The sequence below is a fragment of the Homalodisca vitripennis genome, chromosome 1, assembly GCF_021130785.1.
Source record: "Homalodisca vitripennis isolate AUS2020 chromosome 1, UT_GWSS_2.1, whole genome shotgun sequence".
Classification (NCBI taxonomy): Eukaryota; Metazoa; Arthropoda; class Insecta; order Hemiptera; family Cicadellidae; genus Homalodisca; species Homalodisca vitripennis.
Genome location: NC_060207.1, coordinates 147,194,159 through 147,220,404, shown reverse-complemented (window position 1 = coordinate 147,220,404; position 26,246 = coordinate 147,194,159). Strand labels below are relative to the sequence as shown.

Below are 26,246 nucleotides of genomic sequence, written 5' to 3'. Positions count from 1 at the left end.
ATTTTCACAGTTATTTTTTGCATGTATAGTTCTTGGAAAGGGAAGTTGGAAGAAATTATTTTATACGCATTTCTATAAAAATCTACAAATTGCCTCAATAGCCAACAATGTGCCGCAAGAGAGTGTGGCTTACGTCCATCTAAACATTGTAATTCCCTTTTTACTTCATCGTAGAAAAGAAAACAAGAGAACGAAAAGCCAGGAATATTTTATCACGAACACAAAATTTGTATTTTTATTAGTTTCAAAAAATTTGAAAATCAAAAATTAAATTTTAATATTAAAAAAATTATAACGTACAGTACATTTAAATTTCCTATAAAATATAACCCTTAAACGTTAAACTCTTAACTTAATATAAAACTCTTTTAAGGAAATATATAGACTACATCCCCTGTAAGACTGTACTTGATTTTCATAATTCTGTTTAGGGTTAAACATTCTTAAGGAGGTTTACTTTGAAACTTTATTTTAAAAATTAATAACTAAACATTTCCACACATATTTTGCTTTTGGATAAATATTATGAATGTATCAAATTAAATGTTAATTTTGTATGTTTAAGAAGCGAGTAATTAAAAAAAAAACTAATATGTGGCCAAATGGTTGAGGGGTTGCTCCTTCAAACTTGGTAACAAGGGGGGAGGGGCACCACTTAAATTTTGATAAAAAACATTCATATTGAAGCACATCACTTGATGGCTAAATTAAGGCCCCCTCGACAATGTTTCCTGAATTTTCTTTCTATGGGACAATTTTTTTAATATTACCATGAAGTGGACTTTTATATCTCCCTGTATTGGCAAGTAATACACGGTTGTAAAGTAGGGCTAAATCTTCAAAAAAACTTACACAGAGTTATAAAGGAACTTATTTTAAAGGAGGATCTAACGTATATATCAGAAACGTATTATAATAATCTGATGCTTGTTTTATAAACGTAAAAACGATGACTGAAAATCGAGAATAGTGGCGACATGAATGAGTGGATGGAAGCCAGTTGTGAATGTGGGAGAGTGACACAAGACACACCTGTGTAGGGGAGGGAGGGGAAGGAAAGCGGCCGGGGAGGGGTCGGGGAGGCTCAGTAGTGTGTTGGAAGTGCGGCGGACAAGACGGAAGTGTGATGAAGACTTGGGCGAGGATATGGATGTCCCTAGCGGTGTCGGCGGCGGTCCTGCGGCTCGGGGTCAGTCAGGACGGCGAGTCCTTGGCTACCAGCTTCTTGTCAGGTCAGTGACCTTCACCTCTCGTGTGACCTTGACCTTGCCAAGTTCATTATCACTGCCTCCTAAAGTGACGAACATCTGTGGAACAGATCTCGTCTTCTAATTGCCGAGTACTTAGATCTGCCCCCGCTGTAAAGCTGAGTCTGAAAGCTGAAAGTCGAGGATCTCATGAACCCAAAGGCTTTGCAACTTAACATTGGATTAGGCGTTATTTAATTTTTAACTTAGGCTAACAACTAAACCAAAGTAATTAGGCATGCTTCATATAATTTTAATGTTTCCTCGTGCTTACAGTGAACAGAAGAAAATATTCCATTTCAACCCTTTAGAAAAATAACAGTACAGCCTATAGTCAGTTTTTATAGCTTACTAAATAAAAATGTATTATACGATTCAACCCATTCTCTAAAGATACATTTGTAAATAAATATTTTTCGTAAGAGAGAACAAATAGAATTGTGTATAAGTCCCTATTATTATTTTTCATGAAAACTTCCAACCATATAATTTAGTGGTAAACGTGCATTGTAATGTATTAAATACTACAGTGTAATTAATAAATATTATTACTTACAATTAAAATGAGGGTTATTAAAAAGGCAATATATATTGATTGGAAATACGTTTAATCCTAATGGTGGTAGTGCTTTAGTCTACTTAGCGTGTATGTATAAATCGCGGTAGCCAACATTAGACCAGAGAGTGGTCTCATGCTAGTTAATTAAACTGTTAAAATATTGTATGAACTATTGTTGTTTGTAACAAGTCAGTGCAAACATAGCATTGTCTGGCAGTAAAGTAAATGCAGGTACCATTTTTAATCTAGTGTTGTAATCTAAATGTATTGCATATATTACACATGCAAAGACTTGTAAGCCGAAATTTTGATGAAATGAAATATGCCTTTATTTAAGAGGCGGAGTTAGGGCTATTTAGCCCTCTCTACCACTCAACCTCAAAAATTTTCCTCAATTTTGATATGCCATTTAGTACGACCATTCGTTAAAGTTATTAATTCATGAATTTCGTGCCACGTCAATTTTCAAGGATTGTATTAAACATTCTGACTATTGATCATTCAATTGTAAGTTTTACTTTCTCACCGTAGAAAACAGTCCAACATTGGCCTTCATGCTTTTCTGTTGTATAGGCTAATCAAATGGTAGCCTATACGACTATAAACTTTTACTGTACATGTCTATATTCCTCTATTTTGCAAAAATATTGAACAAACACGTTTAGTCTATAATAAGAAATTTAACTCCTAGTGTATCCAATAAAGAACAACCAGAAACAGTTTGGGGAAGAAATGTTATAAGAATGGCAGTGAAAAATAACAATTATTGCACATATATTTTTTTATAATTTCAACAATTTTAGTAAACAAAACAAATAAAATCGTCAGTTATGTATGTTCATACTTATGACCTGTCTTACATATATAGGTCATGTTAATCGACATTTATGTGAAATTTCATATGGGGTGCGACCATGTTTTATTATTTTAATTTCTCAGTAACTGTAAATGTCTTTACAGAGTTCTGTGTGTGGTAGCTACGCATAAAATAAATAGATTTGATAAATGTTTTCGAACCTTTTAACAGATTTTTGTAAGAAGAGCTGCTATTTCGGTCAAGCCAACACGGCTTCCTTCAACGTTTAATTGATTAGTTTTATATGTTAAAACTGTTTGTTGTTCAACATAATCATCAATGTTTAAGAGCTACAATATTGCAACGTACAGGTATGATAATGCAAACACTGTAGTTAACATTTACTGTACAAATATTACTTAAAGCCACTATCGAACACTAAATTATTGAATCTTTAGGAGAATTTTAAGATCATAATGTTTTAGCTTAGTTAATTAGGTATTGACAACGGCTATTAGCTAATCGTTGTTTGCTAATCGTTAGGTTATCGACATCCTCTTTTACACTAACAACCCTAAGTTATAAACGGAAATTCATAAACTTAATATACAAAAGAGTGTGTAACTTCTTGTACAATATCTATGGAGTTTGAGCGCTAGACGGCTCCCATAAGGTGAGAACCTGCGCCAGTCATGTCTAAATCCCACACATCTCTTCTTTTACGCTTAATTGTGCAGTGGCAAAAGAAGGGAAAAGAGAGGAAGTAAATGAAGATCATAGTAAATTATCACAAAAGGTAATATCAAAACACACATACCATAGTCCGTCTACGGTTATTTTCTTTCCTCACGAAAACCACTCTCTCTACTGAGATTATGTGTACAATAATCGTACATTTAATACTCGCGAAATTTCTTCCTTGTGAACAGTATGACTTGCCGAGCACACAGTGTGGATAATTCAATGTGTTAATTTCTTTTCTCTAATGCCAAATGGAATGGGAAGAAGAAATGTACATGTTTTGGATCTATTCATTGAATAGAAGTGAGCTCCACGAATAAATTATACGAGATATATTCATACATACCATTATATAGAAAAGAGTTTCGATTTTTTAGAATTTATTCAGTCGCTTTTAATTACGACCAAATTATTTCGTTTCCAACGATATGTTGTATCTTTATGCAGCCATCACTCATTATCTTGCACCGATTATCAGTAAGAAAGTGGTCATTTTAAGAAATATTGTATGAACAAAAGATTCACCTCACAGGTACAAAATATCACGACTTTCCACTCATATCACTTATTAGTACTACTAGTATATAAGTATAATCAAAGAATGTATTGTTGAGGATTCTGGGATTATTTCGTTCTTTATGAAAAATTAAAACAAATTCACAACACTGATTCTATAATCCAGCAAATATATTAATAATACACCATATATCTAAATTTTGATAAACCACAAATGAAAAATAAAACTGTTCATTGTTTTTATTTCAAAACAACGCATCACAACAAAGAATACAAAATCAAGTCAAACTAACCTCTAATGTTTTTATCCCTAACGACAACAATCGCTGCTGAGTGACAGTTCGTTTAAACAGATTTAACAGCTGATCATTTTGTAACAGTGTGGTTGAATATAAACTAATTAATTGATTTGTTTTCGTCTGATTCTGTTTAGTAAAAAGGATCGTGTCAGTACATCTGGATTTTACTACAACTGTTATAGACTCTGTGAGTTTACAGAGTTGTAGGGGTAGGAAAACACTTCCTGTTTCTCTGCCCGTACATCTCGATAATGATCCAGCCGGCCTGTAAGACTTGACATTGTGCACGAGGCTTCATTATAGACAAGCTGTTGCCTGTTGAATGACAATCACTCCATGGAATTTGGCTGAGTATTTTACGTTGGTCTTACCATGATGGTGACGAGAAAATTGGAGAGTAAATAAGTGTGTAAACAAACTGAGTACAAACATATGAGATTGTAACAAGTGACGATTGTGATAATGTTACTCTGTTTGGCTTCGTTACGTTCTGCCTAGTCTCTCGATACTCGGTTATATCGGTTTACTTGAAGTATTCTTGTAACCTCGGCGAGACGTGTTACGCGTCCCGTGGTGTGGCGTGCTCCTACCTTTTTTTAAACGTTTGAGATAAAACTTTTTAAGACGTAATAATAATATCACATTTCGGAGTTTGTGAGCCGTAATTTTAAAATGTAACTCGTAAAATTTTACTATCAATACTAGAGGATTAAATTATTTGTAGTATAGCATTGTACCTCTAGGATAGATATCAAGATGGCCGCCAGTACATCCAGCTCTTAATAATAAATCTCGTCGCAGATTCGGTCACGTGGTTCTCCTCAGATGTGAGAACGACTACAAACGGTTTACAAACCGCGTACAGTCCCAGTTTCATGTTTACTCTGCTTCAGAACTTCTAGTACAGGCGAAATACTTGTGAACCTTTTTTTGTTATAAACAAGTCTAACCTAGAAAGAAAATACAATTGATTTTTAAGCTTCAATAAGACTAATGGCTGACAATCCAATGTATAAGTCTTTGTTACATTAAAAATGTTCACTTACGTCAAATTTTTAATTCGGATTGTGCATTTACTGGCTAATGTACGCTATTCCAGATTCAGATAAAGCATGGGCTTGTACTTGTATATGTATTTTTATATTTTCAGAGCATATTTTCCATTTGTATAAATTAACGATGTACAATGAATGTTTCCTGACTAAATTTTAGTAGGTAGGCTACAATTACTTAAATTCCATGTGAGAAGTAAAAGTTCTCTCCTAACCTGCCATCATTTAAAAATGCAATAATCATAAATTTGTAAATATGAAATATTCTGAAGGGGCAAAAGAATAAAACAAAGAAGAGATATATAAGTAAATTATTTGAAACGTAAAACTGAGTGTAGGTTACCTTATAGTTATTGGAAAAAAACAAAAAAAAAAAAACAGGTTAATAAATAAGGCAGTGAAATTGTAAATAAAACTACGAGTACTCTGTCCGCAAGAATAATATTGGTTAAAGAATATATGTATAAAATATTAATTCTGGTGGTTTATGTAAAATAGACATTACATTAGTCCTATATAACCTCGAAGTGTGATAAATTTAATAACAAATTTATACAAAAATTCACATTTTTAATCCTTATTCATAAGTTTAAGAGTAGAAAGATATTTTTGCTATCCGCTCAATTACGTTTTTTACCAGTAACTTTTGGTTTAAAATTCTCAACAGATTATTAGGTATTCGCTATTTCCTACAACAATTCCTGCCTTGACAGCCTAAGTAGACATTCACAGCATTCACTAGCAGCTGTATCTCTCGAACTATATAACAAAATCGGAAACAATATTGCCCATTCACATCATAGTATGCAACATATACTGGGTTTGCCGGCTACTCTATCTTGCCATCCTCATATCAGCGAGAGAAAAATGGTTTCTGACAAAAGCTAGGAGTAATCCAGGGTATATTATGATATACCCTTATAGTGCTTATTTTGCATAATATGTATCTATAACATGCATGAACTCTCAGAATCATTCAACAAAACAAGGTTCGATGGAAATCGAAAAGTTAACATACTGTAAAGATAGGTCTGGACCTAAAACAGATACTTAAATACTCCATAAATAAAGTTAGCAAGGGAAGAGGCTGAAGTGAAAATTAGTGGAGAGGCTAAATTGAAAATTTTAACACCTTGTTACTTTCAAATAAACAAAACTATAGGCATACTTATGCCGAGCAAGAGTTTGAAGAAGGTTTTTTAGAAGACCTTATACGAGTATGCCAGATGTTACTTTTCCACAAACACTGGTGGCGTGGCCATTCCAGGTCAACGCTCTTAGTTGTGTATTCCCAAGAAGTTTGAAGAGTCAGCATTCCCAAGAACTACATCATTCATCATAATTATAGGAAGAGAATTGGAATTAGTTATTTAATGCAAACTACTCGTTATTGGTTTTCGAACTGTTGATATTCAAGGCTCAGTATTGAATCGAAGAATTGAGCACTAAATTAGAGAATTTTATCGTCTGCATATTGATTAATGAATTACTCTGGAATCCGAAATTAACATAATTTACATAGATTAATAAGATGATCAGCTTTGAAATAGATCTTTAAAGGATTGCATAAGGCAAGTTAACCAATGGAAACTTAATTGGAAATTTGGTCACCTTTGGCTTCTTTGGACTAGGACTGTAGCCAATCACAGGGTGTGCCACGCACGAAGTAGAACTCACGCCTCATATATGGACGGTCTATAAACTAGGGCAATGAAAAGACCTTACCGTGTCCTTTACTACGTCCTTTACTAGTACGTTACAGAAGGTTTAAGGAACGTATAGGAAGGTATTCATCTGGCATTGAATACCTTAATAATAAAATTATGTTTATGTCAATCTAGCTTAAAGTATATAAAGTATACAACCTCATAGTTGTAGGTATTAGTTACGCTGATAGCTAGGACCTTTTCTAGATATCTTGTTTTCTAGATGACTCAACGCGAAGACGGATGGGTACGGTTCATGTCACAGCACAATTCGAGCGGCGAGTACCGGCATGAATTCTTAGTAGACCGCGGCCTCTCGTCTTCAATGCGGACTCTCTGGATGGAAAATCTTCGCGCCTTCTTCGACGTCTATCAGCCGGAACCCGGAACAACCCGGAGATGGAACTGGATTTTGACGACGATGGAGGAAACGGAAGCCAGCGCGTGTATCCGGCAGAGGACGTTACCGGCCTGGTGACCCGCGGGCCGCCGGTGTCCCCGTTCCTTCGTTCCTCTGCCCAGCGAGAGTGGCCTGACCTGGCCCGACAACGACACTGTACCGCATCATAGGTCAGGGATCACCGCCAAGTGCTTACAATACACCCCGGTATCATAGAATAAACATTGTGCAGAAATGAGTCAAGGAGAACAACGCGATACTTCTAAACTATACATCTTATTTTCAAAAAGATAGCAAGTGTAATGAAATCGTTTTACTTTCATCTCCAACACACCATGAGAATATTCTAATGTTATTTGGAACACGATCTGAATTAACAATAGGTTATTCAACACTTTAGTTAGTAACTGAACTTTATCAAATGCGATAAAAGATCAAAACCCAACACGTAAAACTCTTTGAAGTCATCGTAAACTAGTTGGCAACGGCCAACAGAGTTTTTCAGCATATTCATTAAAAACAACAGCCCCAACCAACTTAGTTACTGAAGTTAAAGCTGTAACGAAAGTGCAACTAAGACATTTCCGCCTTTACAGGTGAGTTGAAGAACGAAGGGAGGTAAGCTGTATCGCGATTGGTTGAAGCTTAAGCGATCAACGACCAATATGGCCAACAGTAATCAATATGGCTGTTTCATCGCAGGCTTTTTTGACAGTTGACGATATCTTTGCTAAAATTATTTTCTTTCTTGATTATTTCTCAGGGTTCGCTTATCATCATTGGATACTATCTACGAGCTTTTGCAAGCACTTCTGTTCTGTCGAACTTTGTGACTGGGTTTTCATATCCACGCGACGTTTTGTGTACCTAATGCTTTCAGAAACTTGCTCATATATTACAAATTTTGTTTCTCCAGTGTAGACTGAGCCACAACAATATTTTCCAGTGAGTAGATATTTTACCACAATGAGTATTTTTCAATGTACTCTGTATAATCACACCTGTTAAATAAACATGCAGTATAGTTAGCAATATAGCAGATTTATTTTGTACAGTCACGTGTACATATATTTAGAAAAGACTACGTACAACCAGCTTAGCCAGTTGTTGCACACTATACGAGATGCCTTGCTGTTGGTGATGATGGTAGCACGATCATCAGTCTACCTTGTGTGTGTGAAAAGCTCTATGATTGCCCGCATTGCACGCTTCACTAAACTCCAACTGGGATATAATTACTTACTCTCCTTACTCTAGCTGAACGGGCTTAATTATCTGTGACCGATCCAGCCGTAAACTCCGCTCACACCCCGTGCCTATAAACTTTCCCCACTGCTCGTCCACGGTTACTTCTGAGTTACTGTACGTTCAACCTGTCAGGATGTTTTAATACAGTTAATACATTAAACCAAAGATGTATTCAATAACAAATATAACATTTATGTCGAAATAAAAGTGGGCGCGCTAAAGTAAAATAAAATATTTATAAGATGTATTGATACTGTATTTAGAAATCTATTTCAGTCCAAAAGTGAATGGTCTGCTCTTCAACATGCCAGTCATCACAAATGCAAGTACATTCTTATATTAGCTTAATATTTTTGGAATTACGACGGAAGTTAGTGTACTCGTAACCCCGTGTTCTTTTGTAGCATCAGAGCATAAATTAAAAATATTAGGATGAATTCATACATTTGAAACTTAACAAACCAGCGAATTTTAATCATTCAGAAAGAATATTTACATGAGGCATTTCTATAGTTTTATAAAACCTAAAAACTATCCCATTTTAAAATTACTTAGGATAAATATTGTATATTGTTCATTCTCGTCAATATGTTGCTGCTACTCCAACAGCCAAATTCAATATTCATGTCTCATTTTACTCGTAAAAACGTGTTTTTTTACATATAAGCATTAAACACATCGCTCGAGGAGCAGAAACATTTTCATTTCCGTATACACACGCGATATCTCGTAAATAGACATTTTGCCTAAAGCTTCGTTTCAATATATAGGCAACACTGAGTATGGTGTTGGTGCTTCGTGTCTATATATAGGCAACACTGAGTATGGTGTTGGTGCTTCGTTTCTATATATAGGCAACACTGAGTATGGTGTTGGTGCTTCGTTTCTATATATATAGGCAACACTGAGTATGGTGTTGGTGCTTCGTTTCTATATAGGCTATATATATATATATATATATAGGCAACACTGAGTATGATGTCGGTGCTTATCACTGCATAGGATTTGGCTGAGCGTTAACGAATATTTTTATACATTGGTCTTATGAGTAATCATGACGGTATCGATAAATTCGCAGAATGAATAAATTTGTAAATAAACTGGGTACAATCATACGACCTTTTAGCATGTGTCATAGTAACGTATGGATCCTAATGAAATTAGCATCACACTCGAAACTTTGCATCCAGTCTGAGCAAAGCATATTACCCGACATAGTTTATAAAAGTTGTTTTTTATGATAGGGTCACCCAAAAATATATTTCTTAAAAAAAATATATGTCCAAAACTACAACATTTATATAAAATTTCTTAAACCTCATTTTTTTAAATTGGATAATATGAGTAAAGCTCACTCAAATCAATAAGGTAGAATAGTACAAACATTTTCAAAACCAGTAAGATTTAATAAGAATACTAAAATTACATTCATTATATACTCAAAACACTTAAGTTAGTTGGGCTGAACCGCGTGAGAAATGCTCAGCAGAAAGGAGACTTGGATATTATACAGAGCGAGAGAATAGGAGGAGAGAGAAATGTTGAGAATGAAGAAGGAACAGAACAGCTGATCCCGGTGATAACGTCTCACTAGACGTTTGCTGCGACGGCTACGCGACGGTGGCGCTCGGCTGAGAGACGAAATACTGTATCACGTCGTATCAGTGAGTTAGGAAGTGACCCGCTTCCTGTAGACGAAAAGGAATGCGGCCATTGCCAAATAAGAGGGGGAAGTTGTGCAAGGTGTCATAGCTTTGCGGCTTGCGGGTCATCTACCTGCGGTACAGTTACCATTACAAGGTTACCGTCACGTGCAGTGTCAAGGTCATCAACAGTACCGGCATCACAATATGAGTGGTAATAAACCATTTAACTGCTGTTTTACTTTTAAATCGTAATCCTGAAAAACGACAGCAATAGGAGATTGGCAAGGCTTGCAGAAGCAACGTCAATTACAATATAAACAACACTAATGTATAGCATTCAGCATATCATGTAGGCCTACATTGCTTATCGTGCCAGTCATCAACAAAGAGATGGACTTTTAATTTATTGTAAATTTCGTTCGTTATCTGCACGGTTATTGTCAAATATTGGACCAACGTAGTACATACATAAGTCCAGTGTAATTAACTGATAATCTCTATAAAAAAAATTGTAAGAGCAGTAGCTGATTGTTTAAACTCAATAGATCAAAATTGCTATTTTGGACTTAAGGGTTTGTTTTTCCATGCGTCTTCAAATAATCACGGATTATCTGCAAATGTTCGACAAAATTTAGATATGAAAGTCTTGATGGAATCAGAGATTACATTTCAGTACTTATGTATTCTCCATTGGAAAATAAGTTCTAGTTTCTTTGCAATTACTGAGATGGAGTAAATAGGTTAGCCTCAACAGGTAATTAATTAGTTTCTTTGCTACAGAAATACTACTGATGGCCAAGTAGAAGTAAATTTTTACAAGTTTAGTCTGCGGACCGTGCAAGATTAATAAGTTACGACCGAAACACTGGTAAGAGGTCTATAATAATATTGTAAAAGAGGCAACGCTCAATTTAAAAAGTAATAAGGCTAATCCTTGAACCTGAAGGAGAAACAAGTTCAGCTCAACCCAACAAGACATTTTCTGGTCACTTGATTATTTTTGATGAGACAGTTGTCTGATACTATACTGGGTGAGCTTATTGTAATTTGGATTGATAACACATATTAATTTGTATATTTTCTAAAAACATAGATTTCATTTTTCTCAATAAAACTAACTGAGTTGTTTAGTATCCAATATAAGTGGAATAGTAAATAATTTGAAACAGGGTGACGAAACAAAGATATATTGTTGATTTTCTAGATGAAGTGACAACGACAGGGAAAAAGTTCTGATGAAGTGATAAGCCGTTAACGAGTTTAAACTACTAATATTTAGTTGTCTGAAAATACGACAAACTAAATCTCTCAATATTGTACGAGTATGTAGGTAAATTGGCACGGTTAGATACCTAGGAATAAACAGTGACCATTAAAATAAACAGAACTGTCTATTTCATTACATGTTTAGAAACAAAACTAATTATGAATTATGAAAAAAAGAATAAAAAACATCTCAGGCAGAGAAAATACTTAGCAGTTTAAATTATGAAAGTACATAGAGGTTGTTTACAAAATTATTTCCAAAAAAATTTAATATAATAAAGTATACGGGTCCTGAGTTATTTCATAACAAAAATCCAAAACCTAATGTTTGTAACATTTTCCTAAGCTATTTGACTATCAAAATTTTCAGTGTCATATCAATTTCATAACACTATGTGAATTATTGAACCTGCATTTCTACATACAACAATCGATTTAAACTTAAAAGCATATCTTTCCTCGTTCTCAAAAATAAAAATTCTTCTACTTTCACGGTTGTCTCTACTTGGAACTCTTGAACAAACGAATATATATATATATATATATATATATATATATATATATATATATATAAAATATGAAGTCTTTTTTCTTTTATTGTTTATATATAAACAATAAAAGAAAAAAGACTTCATATAATCCTTTAATATTTCGGCAAATGTAGTTCTCAAAAAGGAACGACATTTGTCGAAATATTAAAGGATTATATGAAGTCTTTTACTTTTATTGTTTAAAGAAGCCTATGCACATTTATTTTCTGCATACAGTATGTGTGTGTGTGTGTGTGTGTGTGTGTGTGTGTGTGTGTGTGTGTGTGTGTGTGTGTGTGTGTGTGTGTGTGTGTGTGTGTGTGTGTGTGTGTGTGTGTTCAAAAATTCTTTATTCAGAAACACAATTCAATCATTTTACAGATATAATCCTCCCAGTGCACCTAACAGAGCGTGCGGGAGGGCAGTTGGTAACGTACACAAATGATGTTAAATACTTTTCTTTTTGTCCTTCACTACACACTGCTCGCTTTAAATAATTTAATGCTATCAAGTATATTATTATGAAATATATTAAAACTAAACAATTATAACAGGTTGTCGGGCAGTTATATATTAAATTCAATCCTAGCAGTCGGCTCCAAATGAGTTCAAAGTTATCTACACTTAAAGAGTACTAAATTATTCAACAAATTCAAAAAATATATATACAAGTTCAACAGACAGTAAACTCTCTAAATAAGACAACAGATAATACAACATAACAATATAACAAATTTTCCAACACACAAAACTTAAAGTTACCGAAACACCAACAATTACTATGTGGTAGGATGTTTATGTACCAGGCAATGAACTTTCTAAATTATATAACAGTCAATAAATTATAGTACATAATAATATATATAGTACATAAATAACAAATCTGATAAACAACAATATTATAATAATAAATAACAAATCTGATAAACAATAATATAATATTAATAAATAAAAAATCTGATAAACAATGATACAACAAATCTGATAAATAACAATGAATTAATTATTAATAACAGTAATAAATAATAAATAAACAATAATTTAAAGATAATAAATAAACAAGGAATTGAACGCACAATATTGAATAAAAACACCTTACTTTTAATAAATACCAATCTTTGATCATTAACTACCTTGCAGGGTTTTTACATATTCTATAACATTCAACTTTACAAAAATTTAGCGCATTCAGTGTGTGTGTGTGTGGCGTGAGGAGATATTGTTTTTTAATTCAGTTAGGAGATGATTCAGTTTAAAAAACTAGAGTTTGTAATTCAGTTGAATTGAAACTAGAGAGTCCTGGAGATAATTTTTAAATGCTGTGTGCTGAACAATAGCTAATAATAATAAAAGAGCTAGATTACACAAGAATTCTGTGACGTGTGATTAAATATGGTCAAACCAAAAATATAGTACAACTTTCCTTGATGTTATGCAACGGAGCTAAACTCTAGAATACTCAATCATCAAACCCTACCGTGCAGATTCTTGAATGTGCATAGTAGTTCAACGTCTTCAATATGCAGCTGGACTAATTTATATGAGCACGTTATGCAACGGAGCTCGACTCTACATCTTGAATACGTCATACAATCATCAACCCTACCCTGCAGAGTGTTGAACGTATATGGTAGCTCAAGATCTTATATGTATATGCAGGTGAGTGACTAGCCGCGATGGTGAGTGCCCGTAGATTGTTGATGGACTAATTTACATGAACCCGTTATGCAACGGAGCTCGAGTCTACATCTAGAACACGTCATACAATCATCAACCCTACTGTGCAGGGGGGAATGTTAATGGGGTAGAATAGTCTATCTATACGAGTGAAAGTTTGGATAAATCCATAACAACTGCTGAAGAGCTGAAAGTCGTGAGCATTATAGGTGTTGTAAATTAAAGAAATGGAGAGTACAAAAAAACATTTTTACCGTCACAGCCAGAACCACGAAGCATAGAGACGGTGAGAGAGATGGCCACTTAATTTTATATTTTTCAGATTGGGTTTTGGTGTTGTGGCTCGGTAATTTTTCTTTTAGATATCATACTTTGAAAATAGTTAGGTTAGGATACAATGGGACCTGTCTTTCTGAATTACCTAACGTTCGTATTGGTGCCTTGTATGACACGGTACATTCCGTGGAATGCCTTGGAACTGTCTTTGGAGCACTTTAAACCTTTCTTGGAATCGCTTGGAGCTATTTTGGAAATGAGTTGAAACCTTTCTATGGGGTTGACTTGGAATCGTCCTTGAAATTGTGTATTTTGGCTGTAAAAATATTTTGGCTTGATTTTTATCTGATATGAATAATGTCATCTGAATCAGAATTTATTTATTTCGTAGACTTAAAGTTTATAAAGAGCGTCACAATACTAATAATTATAGGTAAATTAAATTTACTGTGACCATAATCAGAGTTTAAAATTAATGGACAATATAGAAAACAAATAATAAGGAACTAATACTTGGCCTTTTTATCCACTCTCTTCATTTCACGAACTCTTCTATGGTGCAGAATGGTTGGTCGTATTTACGTTCACTAAACTTTGAGATTTCTTCACGACGAGTTCGTTCGCAGTTTTGATATCTGAATTAGGCCTGCTTCATTCTTAACCAGGAGTTTGAACATTGTTCTCAGGAGTTTAAACTAAAAAGTTGAATGGTTTTCATGTTTAAAAGTAATGGCGCTCAACCAACTTTAATGAGTGGAATCCAATGAAATCGAAAAAGGAAGAGACAAGAGTAAAACTGTATCTCTTTCTTTTCTATCCTGAATGTTATGTATTCAAATGTACAAAAAGTTTTCAAAATAAGAATCAAATCATCTAGGGATTATTAAATTGATTAGATTAAAAAAGTATCATTGTCATATACTTTAGTACTAGGATATCTTGTTTTGTTTATAACACGTGTGAGTTCGTATTTGATAATCCTTGACTTTTAAAGCCACAGCGTTGTAAATTGCATGGTTATTTATAAAATTAAAACAGTTCTCTAAAAATCATTTCAACTGTTATTTTCATTCAATTAATGATTTTACAAAGTGACAACACCCAATTTGTACCCAAATGCCAAACAGGAAAACTTTTACAAAGGGAAAGAGAAGCTTTATGCCTCTCTTTCTGTCTATTAAATAGCAATAACCTCATCTGAACTAACAGCAACATTTACTTTCCATTGACTCATAGAAAACTTTACGAGTGATGGTACTTTGCATCTTTTATTATCATCTTGTAATAATCGTATACGCTACATGCAAGGTAACTCTATTACTAAAAAAATGCCTCAATATTCTGTTTAAATTCATTTATTTTTTAACTGCGCTTGGATCCTCGACAATTAGCTATACTTTTGACAATATTAAATATTAACAAAATTAACTCATCGATAAAGTTCCATCTCACTTCCAGACAAAAATTCTAGTAATCGTTGGTAGGATAGACTTAAATTTACTCATTTAATGTACCAATTTATTATCAAATATAAACATCTGAAATGTACTTCTTTTCGAATCTTTCAACACCAGATGGAAATAAATCTTAAATTAAATTTAAATACATCAAACCAAGGTAGGTAAATAAGAGAAAATATTTAAACTTCTTTGTGTTTCTGAAGTTTTAATTCCAGGTTCATACAAATCACTTTGTTACGCAGATTTAGTAAAATAAATGATCATTCCAAAGAAAATAGTTGTAGTTTTACAATATTATTATATATTGACAAATATATTCCTATTCGATCTGAATGGGAAATCTCAGCGCTTTTATTGTATATAAGGGGAGATTATAAACACTTTACACATTCAAAAAATACGAGTTTGGCTTCATGAGACACAATATCCTCGTAGAATCTTCAACAATAGCTGACTCAGACTCATACTCTGCTGAAATCGTCAGACATGAAGGGTAAATGTCCATCACGGTTTTGTACATTAATTAAAAACAAGGATGGACTTAATACCCATAGTCTATAATGCATTTCTTGGCCGAAAATTGATCAAGCAATTGGGTATTGCCTCATCTTTTGAATAAAACTGTACCATCTAAATTCAAGCTAATCCGACGTTAAAATGTGGCATGATTCAACAATAAGGGAACGTCAGGGCAATCTTGAAGCCTGTTTTGAAAGACTACGCAACTTCGTTCAAGAAATGCTTCAACAAGAAAGTGTTCTTCCTTATAAGAGTTGAAGATTTTATTAGAATAAGCAAATTTTCAACAAATATTAAAGCTATTGAGAAACTTTCCCTTCTCCCCCTTCAAAAGTTAAAAGAAAGCAGATATTTTCCAGGGCTTGTCTTGTATTATTCGTACTTCTTTCGAAATACACCAACCTTCTTCTCAGAAGCATTTTACAGTAAAGAGGCTTGTTAATATTTATGAATAAAATATTAATCCCATAGCGACCAGATAATAACTGTACCTTTCAATCCCGAAAGCTGCTCACTACGGATACATTACTCACAGTTTTAGCTGCTGTCCTCTGCAAGAAGCAGAGAGACCCATTACATGCGTGTCATGCTCGCACACAGACGTAATTGTTAAATTACACCGGATATTATTTTAGTGACTCCACTTCTGCAAATAATGGTTTACCACTCATTTTGTAATATTGACATACAATTAAAAACTGTATCTCGACTTTTTGTGAACAATATACAGATCAACTAAAATTGTTATTTACTACTTTAGAACAAAAGTAAATAGCATTTAAATTTTCTGTATAGGTAATATAATGCATCCATCACGAACAGTCTGGTTCATATTAAGCCTTTCTCTATTTATACGATGTACGACATGATTATGCCGCTTCCCATAATCTAAATTTTCACAAAAATTTAAATGATACTACTTTTATTGCTATTGTCATGATTAGAGAAACAAAGACGACAATGCAGTGATCCAAAGTTAGTTTAAGTCATGGAGTATACGAAAGGCCGATGCTGTCTCTACTTCACAAGTAGTGGCGGCAGGTAAGAACTTGGGACACCTGTAATGGTTTTAGTGGACCATGATGGGGCCCCCATACCTGCGAGTCTCTCAGGCGCCGAAAGCCTTAAGGATATAAGCAGGGAGCTTAAGCAGTTTATCACTGTATAAACAGCAAACCATTAAAAACCATACTTATATCAATATATAACAAACACATGCCAAATAAAAATTGTAAAATTCCTAATTTTAATTACTTATTAAGTAAATAACAGATGTACCTATTTAAAGTGTGAAAACATATACGTACTGAGCATGATAAACTACGTGAATTGAAAATTAAAGGAAGAAATCAAAGGTAACCCTGATAAACAACTAATCGCGTTCACGAGTTGACCACCACCTGCTATTAAATAAAATAACTGCTTTTTGTTTATTGACTAACTTGAATAGATCTAATGTGATGTCCATTGCCTTAGTTTCGCTGATATTGTATAATAATGTTACCGGTGATGGAGCGGGAACGGAAGGTAAATAAGACGGATGGTCGGGTACTTTCCTCTGCTGAGCCACTGCCTGAGTGAACCGTTACTTGTGACATCACAACCGTTAGAATATTCCAGTGGCTGTGGTAGTAGGGAAGGCTGTGGCTCACATTCCTTGCAACTGGCTGCCAGTGCCACTGCTATTAGTGTCAATCAATGACTCGATCAGCTGATAATATAATGAATGATTTTACTGTATGACTTCAATAAATTTAATGTAACAATTTTATTAGAAATAGTTGATATAAATAATGTTTGTTATTCCACAATAAAGGCTGGAAAATGTTCACCATTCAAATAATTCATTATGAGTTTGCAAAATATGTTCAGGGGCACTAAAAGAAACATTAATTAATTCTGTAATTTATTTCATTTCTTTTAATTACTTTACCAGGAGTTTGGACATTTTTCATCGTTATACTTATCTCTGTAATATACTCATGGAAAAAGTCTTAAATCCTACTATACCTTCTGATGACGTGTTTACCCATAATCAGTTTGTAATCATACGTTTTTATATTGTTCTTTGTGTAAAACATCAAACATTCATTATAGCTGGACTCAGTAAAGTTACTCATACATTTTATAATACAAGACAAACATCACATCAGCAAATTACATAAAATAAAAAAGTAGTTAAATACAAACTAAAAATAGTACTAAAATAAAATTATGCATAATAAGGTAAGACAAACCCTCAGAAAACCCTTCAAGACTAACTAGCACCCCAAAAATCACGCTCTTAACATATCATTTTTATTTTAACAACACTAAAAGTTTAGATTGTTAAAAGTTTATTGGCTGAGCGGTAGCGAATCCTGTCACTTATGGGGCTGGAAAAATTTCATTTTTGTCTATCAATCTTCCCACATGATACCTTAAAAATGAACTGAGCTATAGACGAGATTTTGTATGATACTTCATTCCTATATACACTACACTGAATTCATTCATAGTGCATGACACTCCAAGGGATTTGGCGAAGTGTTAGCAAATATTTTTACACTGCTCGTATGGGTAACCATGATAGCACTGAGAAAATAGGAGAATAAATAAATTTGTAAGCAAGCTGAGTAGAATCGTATGAGGGATTAACACGTTTAGCCAATTCATACATTAAAATAATAGAGTATCAGCTTAGATTAATACTTATTTACCTTTCATAACTTTATCAATAATATTTCAAGTATTTTATATTTGCACTATAAAGTATGGCTTAATGTTTTCTGGTGCCTAGGCCATTATATTAAGTGACCCACTAAACCTAACTTAATTAACAAAAATGAGAATGTGTGATGTGGTAAAATATCTTGAGAGTGATCATCTCCAGACTTTAAACTTTGCATGAAACTTAGTTGTTAAATAGAGAAGATTGAGATCTATGATGGTGCATGTCCAACCATGAAATTTAGCAGAGCATCATTGAAGTCTATCTATCACTCAGTAGGCTAGCACAGTTAGACCTACTCTTCTGTCTGCTGGGGGATGTAAAAATTAATTTTCTGTGTGATATCTGGCTGTCTATCTGTCTGTAAAACATCTGGAGAATAAAATTAACTATAGACTTGACATTTTGCAAACAACCTCAGCAAAGTCTGTTACGCAAAATGTGGTGTCGCGTAAACCTACCTATATAAAAGAATTAATATGGCCAACAAATAATTCTTCTACTCAACTAAAACCACAGGAACCCTGATTTTGGTACCATTTACAGTGAGTCTGGTCATGAATTATTATAAACTTTGAAGGCCCTAAGTTTGAAAGTATGCACCTTTGGATAAAAGATTTATAGATCAATATTTTTATTTTTATAATAGAATATTTGCTGCAAGTTTTCTACTTAGGATCAGACTATCTGTCTCTCTGCATAAAAACAAGTATTTAATTCATCATCAGTTATAGAACATAATCCGAAACTGATTCTGCTCTATAAGACAGCAAGGATCTATCTTAATACAAGTAGATCAGATAAAGTAAGAAAAGAACAGTTATAGATAATGTCATACTGCTGCAATCTATGTGAACACATTTAGTATTTAATATCAGTTCTACGATCAGAAAAAATATATTTTACAAGTCATGTAAAGATTAAAAATTGTATTTTAGCTGTGAGATGTGATGAACTGTTCCTGATGATACAAATCAATTTGCAGGTTTGCTGGACACAATTACGAGCACAGCTGACAGCAAAGACTGCCCTGGTGTCTGTGTACACACGCTTGCCACGCTGATATGTTACGAGGTGCTGGAAGATGTGGCATGTCCCTCGCCCTCCATGAGGTGCTGTATAGAGTCACCTCCTACCAACACCACAAGTTCGCCACAGACGACCCGGCCCCCACCACCACCTCAGTCCAGCGTACCACCACCTCCTGCCTCCACAGTCAAACCAATAAAAAAACCACAGGTAAGCTACTTTATTCTGTTAAAGTCCATTGAGGATCCTGTCAGAATCAAAATGATGTGAGTTACAGGAATAAACATATTTCAGTCCTTGTGGGTAAAGATACTTCACTTTCTTCCAACAACAATACGGTTGGAGTATGACATACCACATGTGGCAAAGCAGGTTTTGCTGAGGTTTCTTGCAAAATTTAAAATGTAAAATTTTTACATCCCCGACAGGCAAAAGAGAAATTATGTCAGCCCAGTAAGTATAGGCTTCAATGACGTTCAGCCAAATTCCTTATATAGATATGCACCATCATAGAACTCACTTTTTGGTATGTAAAAATGAAGTTACATGCAAATTTTAAAGTTTAATGATGAAATGTTTCTCAAGATATCTTGGCACATGATCCATTCACGTTTTTGTTAAAGATAAAGGTAAAATATATTTATTGCACAAACGTTTGACAGGTTTAGATACAGTGTCAAACAAACTGGTCCATTGTCAAAATATAAAATACTAATACTATAATTAGAACTAATATCAGCCAAAACTAAAAACAGTAACTTATTTTGTTCATTAAATTAAAATTTTTGTTCATAGCAGTGTTTAGATAATAAACATTCTGCTAAGCTAGGAAGGGTACTACAACACAGGAGTGTACTGAAGTAACATTTTGCCACAGACTTTTAACATTGACTTTTCACTCTATAATCTTTTATTTTTAATCTATGAATAAAAATGTCACATGTTAAGATCTTGAACGATTGTTCTCTGTTTCTGCTTACATACTGACCCAAAATAAAATTAAAAGTGTGCAAATTATTTGCTACATTTTATGGAAAATATTATATTTTTATATGATTATTTCAGACTCCTGATCCTGGGTCTACGAAACCAGAAGCAGCTCCTTTAACTAAAGATAAGGACGATCCAGGTAAAAACTACACTGTAAGTGTAGTTATTTTAATACAATTATTTGCTCTATATTTTACTTTTTAGCAAATCTTTATGTGTGTCTAAAAGCAATTAGTTTGATATATTTTGTTTTTTATTTTTTGTAAGTTTTTAATTAAGGCTGATTAAGATAAGTTTCAGTAAATCATTTTGATTTGTAACTACCTATACTTTTTCATGTTCTTGTTACTCCATATATCGAGGAATAGTTCATTGCATTTCTAGTCTCAAAAGTGACATATTGAGGGGCCCTAATGGCGGGGCGGCCTAATATGTTTTACTCAAGTGACTTCAGTTGCTAATTTTGCCTCTGTACTTATGTACAAAAATATAAATTCATTCAATTAGTTTATATATTTCTAATGAAAAGATTCAATCAATCAGTGGGCAATACCTTTTTCATCACTCTGCATGGTAATGGGCTACTTTCCAATACAGCTGTGTTTGCAAAAGTAATTGTTTCGTTCATAGCTGTCAACTCATTTTCCCTCTCCGAAACATTACTTTCCCAATGTAAACAGTTCTTTCTGAATGTAAACATCTCTTTCCCTGTATACACAATTGAGTGTGATTTCATTATTTGTTTTGACAGTCCTATGTTCAAACAGCTGATTTTAAACCAGCTGAACAACCAAAATGAACAAAGTAGGTAGTTACATTTCCTTATGAAAGAATAATTACTTCACCATGAAATGAGAGGAGGTACAGGAACAACTGGTTGCATGGGTATACAGTGACATACTTTGGGATAAAGTTTGATACAAGCATAATATTAAAATTCACATTTGTTGTTAAAACCATAAACTTGTATAATAATCATCAAAATACATAGCATTTAAGAATTAATTGGTCATAAGATTAAAGAAAACATGAAATTCTCAGAACATCCTAAATTAAATACAGTACGATGGTTTGTTATATAAACATTCATATTAAAACATTGCTTTAACGTTAAAAGTGCTATAATGAAAGGCTTTACTTTTCAAGACCTGGGCCCATTGGGTATTAAATTTTAAAAATGCAACACACACCTTGATATTTTACTCACTCATTCACTTAACCCAACATGAACTACCTAGACTGTGAGGATCTGGTAAAATCCCTTGGTCCAGTCCACAAAGCAGTTGAATAACTGCCAAACTGCTTTGCAATCAAGACTTTTCTCCAAAATATTAAATGGTTTATGCAACACTTTTGCTTTATGAATTTTATTCAGATAATTTACCAATAATATATTTTCCACAAAGTGCCAGTTTCAGTGAGTTAGGATGTTCATTCTATTCAGAAGATACTCTAAAGCTTTTTCTCATTATGCAACATAGAAAAACTAGAAAATTCATTCTATTAATAACATTCTGTTACTTACAGTCAAATGTTTCACTGATTACTCATGTGTCTATTTATTTTCCCTGAAAGGGAAAACAGTTGCTGATGAAGCAAAAAATGTAGTTTTTAAATCCTATGTAGATATGCAGAGTTTAATTTTTGTAATCAACTTATTAAAAGTATCAAGAATTTGTACAACCCTGCTACAAAATAGTAATAGATCATTTATTTTTAACATTGTCAGTTTGACTTTCTCTTTTTATGTTTCCGCTAATCCTCAGTTATGTTTTCTTGTCTAATGAGTTTGTTTTAAGTCTTAAAGAAATTTAAATGATATAGTAAAATGTAATAAAACTAACAGTAAAAAAACACTATTAAACTTTTGTATTTGATGGCAATACCTCAAAATGAAATTGTTTTAATTAAATATAATTATTTTTTTAAAGTTTGCTTATGATTTAAATATATGAAAAAAGCGAACAATTTATAAGAGGTAATATTGTCAGCCAAGGCGTGCCCGGGTGTGTGCGTGGCTGAGAGAATAGCTGACTACTGTGAGGCAGTCCTGGATGTGGCATCGCTCTGCAAGCAAGGATTGAGGTGTTGTGTTTCACGGGACAGCTACGGGGAGGATACGCCTCCCAACCTAGTCATCATGGATCGCAACAGCAGTCACAGTGAAACAAAGGTGGCAACAACGACAACGACACCAGCACCTGCCTCTAGGCCCCCACCAGCAATGCGGCCCTGTCGAGGCGAGTGTGTCAGTGGGCTCTTTGCCCTTTTCTGCGATGACATAGACACTCAGGCACACTGCCCTGGTGATGACAGTTGCTGCATCACAAACCCTACTGCTCCTGCCTCGGAGCCACCCCCTCGTCCCCGTCCAGCCACAACTCCCCCACCACCTCCTACCACCACGCAGAGACCTACTCCCTCCACCCCTGCTCTCCCCAAGTGTCCAGGTTTTTGCCTGCTCAACATCATGGCTGCCTTCTGTGAAAGACCGAGTGTGCTAATACCTCACACGTGGAACTGCAAGCGAGGCTCTGTCTGTTGTGACAATACCAGACAAGCCACCACCGCCAGACCCAGACCTACCACCACCACAACTACTACCACACCTCCACCACCAGATGACAGACCTGACTGCCCCGGCTCCTGTATAGTATCTTACCTCTCGTTCACATGTTTCAGTAAGTTCCTTTCTTTCTCTGAAATTAACTATGTAAATTATTTCATAAAACTTAAAAATTCAACAAATTTGTGCTTTTTAAATTAATATTTAAAAATATGTCATTACTAAACCTTAGAAAATTTAAAAAGGATAGTGAAATGAGGCCTAACATAAAACTACCGTAAATAAAACAATATTGCCACCTTTATTAGTTTAGGGATCATTTAAAAATAATTAAACTTTCAATAACTGTTAATGTTAATACTGTCACAAAAGAAATAGATTGTCCTATTCATATTTCCAATACCATCTTACATACTCGTAATAACATAAAACTAAATATTTATTTTAGTTATCGTACTCTACAGTACAATATAATTATTTCCAGTGGAAAATTAAAGCTTTCATAATTTTATTTATTAATAAATCTTGTTTGGCTCTGCGTGGAGATCAGTTCTACAAAATTAATAATCATATTGATAACTTACTATTGGTGAATAATTTTAGTTTAGTGCACATTGTCACTAGCTAGCTAATGAACAGTTCGTAACAGCAATCCTTTTACACAGTGGAACTGCTCATAATGAATGGAGAGTTTTCATGAAGTCAGTTTTGTAGTAATAAAACTAAGATAGATGAATGCAACAGGGAACGCAGAGATGACCGAGTTATTCAAGTGCCGTAAGTCCGGGACACAGTGTTGTGCACCCAAATCTATGATTCGAGAACTGATAGAACAGAAGAATGGAGGAGGAGGCATCAGTTCTTCAGCGTCCAGGAACGACAGCATCGCAGCCCAGTACCAGCCTCAGTACTCTGTGCAGCATACTCAAGGTATCTACAGCTGTTTTGAGAGGCATTTCTTATTTTTACCTTTATCCTATACATAAGTAGTACATGTAACAAAATTACCTGTTTATCTGTATGATATATATCTGAATTTATTCATGATTCTTCATAATACTAGAAGATGATGTTGATAACAGTTTTAATCCTTTGTTACACAAAATCATTTAAATTATTACAGCACAGCAATATTTTTATTCAGGTTCAGGACTGTTCCTTAGTGCTGTTGCCTTGGTGTTCTCCCCTTCCCTAACAATATAAATATACAGAGTTAAATTCATATAATTATGTTATACAGGAAATCTGTATCTATTTATTATTTAGAACATATTTTTCACACATATTCCATATTTTAATCAAAGTAAGTGTAGACTAAGCTGTGTTAATAACATGCTTCCAGCAACAGCCTAAAACCACACCACCCGAGGCAGATTGCCCTGGTCCCCCCCTCACTTCAAAATGTCCCTGTCTTTATCCGTTCTTGTTTTTGTTCTGGCACCACTCAATTCCTTGCAGAATCTTAATTAGTCCTCTTAAACTATATTTCTGTGTGGTGGGAATCTTTGGTAGTGTTAAAGACATAAAATAATATACTGTTTCGTACAAGATGGGTATTCCTCTTCTTAAAGTCATTAAAGAATCAAAAATAAAATTGACTACTTCTTTCTTGTAGGAATGGACAATTTTTAAACATAAACATGAATAATAATTTTTGAGTGAACACTACAGTTAAACTACACTTGAACCTCAAATATTTGTTGTGCAGATTTCAAAATGATGATAATAATAATAATAGATACTTAGGATACATAAGGGACAAATATTGCTTGCAACATTCTTCACTTTAGAGTATGGTTACGCTAAATGTTTGCCATCTTGGAGGGAAGGAGATAATAGTGAGATAGCCTTTTTGTAAGTCATAGCAGGCATGGAATATTACTCCGTTAGATTTAGATCAGTCTATTAGTTTATTTATATCACTGGCACTGAGAAACAATACCCACTCTGACCATCCTCCTTAATACTAAACCAGACCAAGCTATCGAACATTCTCCTTCTCCAGGATCACATTATGACAAAATTACATTAAGTATCCAGATGTAAATATACATTTTTATGTTATCAGATTAATTCTACTAGGATACTAGCAGTTGCCCACGGTTTCGCACGCAATTTCCTGTTGAAAAACAGTACACTATATTTACGTATTCTTTTTCTATCACATTTTTTTAACATTCCTGAGATAATTAATAGTCGTTCCATCGTGAGCCTCTTGGGCAAATTATGAAGGGGTGTACCATATCTCCTGTCTCTATATTTCGTGGTTATTTCTAGGTGTTGATAAGTTATTCAGTACAATTAATTTATATATAGATGAATCTCGATAAACTAATTAGGTTATAAAGAACGAAATTCTGTCTGTTAAATTATTAAATCATTAATTTTCTGTCTAAGGTATTTCCAGTATTTTTGTGGACTTTGCCTTGTGCTCCGATCAAGAAAATGTATCAACGAAAACAAATTTCGATCTAAAGCGTCTTCTTTCGGCTCTTCATTTACCTTCGATCTAACCAAATTCGATTACCTTATGTGCAAACATTCACGGCTTTGTACAATGAGCTGGTTTTCATAATAGCGTTTAATAGTATTTTCATTGCATTAGATAGTTTATTGATGATTGGTGCAATCTAAATTTAAAATTAGGCAATGACGTCTTCTATGCAACCTGCATTACACTACTGATCAAGCACTTTACAATAACAATTTTCTAAATTTTAAATGTAAACAAATGTTTCTGCGTCTTTGACGAACTTTAGCTGTAAGTATTAACAGCTGTTAAGTATCAGTTCGCTTTGTATTACGTGTCGTAGCGCAGTCTGTCGGATCCAATATAAAACACTCCAACAACAACAACAATTTATAATTAAAAAATTAATTAAATAAACTATTTAAATTGGACCAAATTGTGAATCTAAACCATTCTCGGATTCCATTGAAATCACAAACAAAATTTCATCAAAATCGGTCCAGTCGTTTAGGAGGAGTTCAGTCACATACACATGAACACAAG

At 33.9% G+C, this 26,246-nt stretch overlaps 1 protein-coding gene across 2 annotated transcripts in view; it reads left to right on the top strand.

Annotated features, from left to right (window-relative positions):
* Positions 1-1,100: 1,100 nt before the first annotated feature.
* LOC124373561 (protein masquerade) overlaps positions 1,101-26,246 on the top strand; it is a 44,020-nt gene continuing 18,874 nt past the window's right edge. The window contains exons 1-5 of one of the 2 annotated variants that reach the window (XM_046831932.1): positions 1,101-1,232; positions 19,634-19,887; positions 20,743-20,806; positions 22,659-23,348; positions 23,978-24,163. In XM_046831932.1, the coding sequence (XP_046687888.1) occupies positions 1,127-1,232; positions 19,634-19,887; positions 20,743-20,806; positions 22,659-23,348; positions 23,978-24,163 (1,300 nt within the window). In that variant the 5' untranslated portion in view covers positions 1,101-1,126. Of the gene's footprint in view, positions 1,233-19,633; positions 19,888-20,742; positions 20,821-22,658; positions 23,349-23,977; positions 24,164-26,246 lie in introns of both variants that reach the window. The other variant, XM_046831925.1, reaches the window with a different exon arrangement.